Below are 5,205 nucleotides of genomic sequence, written 5' to 3' on the forward strand. Positions count from 1 at the left end.
TTAGCCTTTATTCTTCTACCCTAAGTAGGCCTACACCATCTCTTGGTCAGTTTTTGGCACTTTCTTCACGGGGTGCAGTTTGTACAACTAATTTACTTGTAACATGAGATTACATTAGGTACATTTCACTGTTCCACATGCACAATTCACCTGCCATTAAGTCGACCGAAAAGAAAGAATACAGAAAATTATTATTATTGTGTATACCGTTTCATACCAGTTTATACAGCTGGTGCTGTGCGGTCAGACAACAGTTCAGTTGGATAGGTCCATCTTTAACATGTCCCTCTCCAATCCTGGTCAGCGAGATCTGCGATGAGGGTAAGGACCCTTAAGTTGACCGAAAAGAAAGAATACTGAAAATGATGATCATTTGCAGCCCTTGTGTATACTGTTTCATACCAGTTTATACAGCTGGCGCTATGCGGTCAGACAACAGTTCAGTTGGATAGGTCCATCTTTAACATGTCCCTCTCCAATCCTGGTCAGCGAGATCTGCGTTGAGGGTGAGGACTCTTGGGTTCACTGACAGCTGTTTCTTGTTCTTCTTTGTTTCAACTTTTGTGCCCCTCTCCGGATTGATCATGAAGAAACACCTCAAGTGTGGAGCCCAGATCCACAGGATATTGGATATTGAGGCAGTAGTAGGTTCCAAACATCAAACAGATGGCAGAGATGAAGTTGGGGATGTGGTCATCTATGACCTTGCCATCTAGACTTAGCATAAACTGTCTTGAGGCATAGCAAGACGTTCCTGCAAAGAACAGACAGGTAGAATAACAGACCAGCCATTACCATCCAGAAGATGTCTTACCAAAATTGCTAAGCTTTGAAGCAGCACTTTAAAACATGACAGTGAATGACAGTTTTCATGTAATACTTCCTAACATTAGCTTAATGAAACTGATTATCAAGACTTACCACATACAATGATGCATGGTGTCACAGGCAAGCTTTCCACTTGTACTTCATTTGCCAGACATGTTTGTTCCACATAGTGGAAGAGGTTCTCCTCTTTTTCATTAAAGTACGAGAGAAGAAGGAGTATCATATCCTTGACATCTTCTGAGCAGCCCTCTAACGGTCCTCTCAGAATTTCCAGCTTTGTGACAGCCTGAAGAACTCTTTTGGTCTTGCCTGCACAAAAGGTTCTCATTAAGTCCAGAAGCCGTTTTCCCTTTTTTTCAACATTGGTGAGGAAAGTCTCTTTCAGTGATATGCCAGTGAGCTCTTGGAAGTGGACTGTCATGCCAATCTCCTGGAACAAAAAAGGCCACTCCTCCATGAGGGATTGCAGATCTGTTCCTTGGTTTATCTCTTTACGTTGGGAGTAGTAGGTACACTTCATCAGAGTTTCTACCTCGCCTGGGGTGAAGTTAGTCTGTTCACTGAGCGCTTTCATTTGGTCTTTCTTCTCTTGTTGGCTTTCTGGTGTCTCACTCACTAGCATATATTTCATGTCCCACTTGACGCAACTATAGGTGTCCTGCTTAGCTGCCCTTTGTTCAGCTGGGATTTCATCTGTTTCGTACTCTTCTGACCCCTGTTTGCGCTTCTTAATCATTGGTGCTGAAGACCGCTTCACATTTTCAATCCGGGCTTGTAATTGCTTGACTAGTGAGTGATATCCTTGTACAATCACATCACCTGCTATGACATCTTGCAGTGACTGTGGATCCTTGCAACAATTGTTTGGGCAACTTCTGTGGAGGCTTTTGTATTGGGAGAGGCACAGGCTTCCATCATGAAAGTAACAACAATCCGGACCATTTCTCTACGTAGCCGTGGACTTGGCCTTTTCCCCCTCTCTAAACACTGCATCAAGCCTTCAGGAAACTTTGTCCGTGGGATCTGGAAGTCGTCAACCCAGTCTGCAGCAGTAATCGACGGGGAGAAACTGACTGAAGAGCATGTTGAGGAAGATGGAGGAGACAATGCTGACTGGCTATGGCCTTCATTGGTTTGTGCTGTAAAGAATGGAATCAACAAAATGTATTTAAAGTATGTTTTATCCTTAGTTCAGACCTACTTCAAAAAAGGTTGTCAAAATTACTTACTGGTTCGTTTCCAGGCAGCTACCAATCTTCTTGCTTGAATTGGTCTCAGTGTTGAAAGCAGATCAGCTTCCTGGATGAAGTGAAAATCCTCGCTGGTCTCTACCCCCAATGATTGGAGTTTCTCCACTAAATTATCCAATACTGAGGCTGGGAGGTCTGGTATCACATTTGTGATGGCACTGCGAATGTTGATTTGCTCTGGATTATCCATTTCTGAGTATGTAAATGATTAAAGCACAATTAACCACAGAATGACAGTCCAAGACAGTTAACAATGTGATAACACACTGTGTTTCAAAGGAACTATTTGGTATCCATCTTTCATATAAGATGGCAATGGATAAAAATCAATCAACTCACTGATGTTCAGACACTGCATCTTTTCATTGTCTTTCCTAACTGAGTAAAGGTGGTAGTCAGAAAGGAATTCTGCTGTGTACACTGACATCAGAAAATGAACAGTGTCATTTTTAATCAAAATGAGCACTAGTTCACCAAACTGCACTGAGTCAACGTTCCCTGTGATAAGGAATTGCCCTTTTTTATATGACGTTCCCTTATACAGAATTTCTACTGTGACCTTTGTGTTGGTCTCAGTGAAGCCAAATTGTCTGACTGCATCTTGAATGGCTTTACTGTATAGTCCTGAGTAAAATGGACAACCATCTTTAACTTGGAAGACAGCCTCGCCCGATCCTGCTGAAAGATACGCATGTAACAGCTGATGTCTTTCAGACAGAGTAAGACAGAGGTTTTTGAAATGTTTCAAATTCCTTGCACATCTCTTGAAATAACTGTGCTTACTTTCAAAGCGCATTGTCCATAATCTGATCAGGGGTCCACATTTCAGAATCATTTCTGGGTAGTGACGTAAATAATGATGCTTTGGTTTCAGGCAACATTCTGGGAATAGAGCTTTTCTTGACTCTAAATATTATTGAATAAGAACATCAAGGTATGCAACCTGAGGGACAGAGATTTTCTGAGCACATATCATGTCCACAATGTCTTTCAGCTGCCGAGTCAACTGCCACACATTATCTGCTTTATCTTCCACTCTGTCACCAATTATGAGAGGCGACAGCCTTAGAAAATTCCAATTCTGTACAGCTTGACCTGAGAGTTTAGTTCCATGGGGGCTGACCCATGGAACTTTGTAGAAGCATCGGAAGCGCAGTATTTAAACTGTTCAATCCGTCGATTCAGAACGGAATAAGTGAACCAAGCCTTTTTCTTTATGAAATACTTAAGATACAGTGCAACATCGTAAGACAAAACACCCTCAAAGATGTTGTGTCCCAGACAAGGTGGCAAACCTGGCAGACAGACATTAAAGTATTTCAAAGAATTAAAGACCGACTTAAACTTTACTCCTTCCACATCTGTGGATGTACCTTCGGTCTGGAGGCGATCAACAGCAGAATTGTAGTTCTCAATAGTCCTCTCTGGTCCACACAGATTTGGATCACCCTGAAAGTCAGATCTGTTTATTACAGTTTTTTTCAATCGCTAAGAAGCGCTTACCCATACTTCGGATACTTTTTCTAAACTCTTAACACAATTAGCACAGCATCAGTCTTTTTTGGCCATACAATTCACATATTTCATGTCTTTTTCACACAATATGCTGTCAGTGAAGACATTTCCACAACACTTACATTTTCTTAACAGACAACCTATACCTCCCAACAAAATGATGGATTGTTTGTGTAGTATTTATGAATGTTAACACACAACATCCCACAATAGCAAAAACAATTATCCAAACCTTAGATACAGTATAAAAACATCTGCTTCTGCAATGATATTAGTTCAAAAACAACATATCTCAGCAAAAAAAAATAAAGACAATTGAAAAATGGACACACAGCTGATTTATGTTGGGTAAAGTGGGCCAACCACAGCTGATTCCAGTGTAGCTTAGACTCAGAGGCAGGGGTTATTTCCTTCAATTACTATAAAAGAAGGACTTTGAGGAGAGATGTTGTTGGATTTAGGAAACAGAAACAGACAAAAACAAACACTGTAATGTTTGGACGAGGAAGAGCAAGGGGCCCAGGGAGATTCGAGCAGGCCCAGTGAGAGATGGAGGGAGAGGTGCAGGTACAGTGAGAGGAGCAGGGCTGGGGATAAGACCAGGCCCAAGGAGAGGGCAAGGTAGAGGTGTAAGAATGCATGGTGGTGGCATTCCAAGGGCTGCAAGAACAGTAGTCAGTGATGAACTTCGTACCACTATCATTGACCATGTAATCAACCACGGTCTTTCACTAAGAGAGGCTGGTGAAAGAGTGCAACCCAAGTTGAGGCGGTCAATGGTTGCCTCCATTATACGCATCTTTCAACAAACCAATATTTTGTTCACTGTAAGCATTACTGTAAAAAAAATTCTGTTCTATTACTGTATACTGCGTTTCTACTGTACTTCCTTTACGTAGTAAACAGTAAGAAAAAAAAAACTGATTTGCTTTTTACTGAAATGTGTTTGAATGTGAACATTATTGTATATGTGGACATACAGTTCCCAACCAAGAAATTTAGTGTAAAAGGTGGATTGCATGTTTTCCATGCAAATACCTGAAACATAAGTCTATGCAGTTTTTATAATGTCAACAATAGCCAGTATTTTGAAACCTGGTGTACTTTGATTGACTGCATGTACCTTGTGAACTGAAAAGAAGTGTTATTCTTTGACAGAATATTTTCATTTTGAGTCAGATTTCCAGTGTTTTGGTAAAGTCAGTGTGTGCAGAGAAACATGTGTTCTGTCTTGAAATGGAGAGTTAGTATATATTTAACAAAATGTGTTTTTGAGAAGAAAATTATCCATTTGGCCAATTGTGTTTTGTAGGTGTCAGTCTGTGTTAAGAGTTTAGAAAAAATATCCGAAGTATGGGTAAGCGCTTCTTAGCGATTGAAAAAAACTGTAAGCAGTACCTACAGAAATATTTTGAGGTGCTGAAATTTTCAGTGAATCCACTGATGCAATGGGAGCCCAAATTATCTCCAGCAATGCAATACAAGGTTCCCTTGACTGTTTCATTTGATACAATAATCCCATTATCCTCCAATTCCTTCAAGTCTGTTATTAGTTCAGAGAACACCTTAGCATGCCCAAACGCTTTGAAATCTTTCTCTCTACACAATAACA

The 5,205-nt window shown here is 40.7% G+C and overlaps 1 protein-coding gene across 1 annotated transcript; it reads right to left on the bottom strand.

The window, feature by feature from the left end:
- Window positions 1–554: 554 nt before the first annotated feature.
- Window positions 555–1,402, bottom strand: LOC124462300. Its single transcript, XM_047013958.1, has 2 exons — window positions 922–1,402; window positions 555–754 (listed from the first exon to the last, which is right to left on the bottom strand). The coding sequence occupies exons 1-2, from the start codon at window positions 1,400–1,402 to the stop codon at window positions 555–557; spliced, it is 681 nt and encodes a 226-aa protein (XP_046869914.1).
- Between the last annotated feature and the right edge of the window lie 3,803 nt (window positions 1,403–5,205).

Source organism: Hypomesus transpacificus, unplaced genomic scaffold, assembly GCF_021917145.1.
Source record: "Hypomesus transpacificus isolate Combined female unplaced genomic scaffold, fHypTra1 scaffold_211, whole genome shotgun sequence".
Lineage (NCBI taxonomy): Eukaryota > Metazoa > Chordata > Actinopteri > Osmeriformes > Osmeridae > Hypomesus > Hypomesus transpacificus.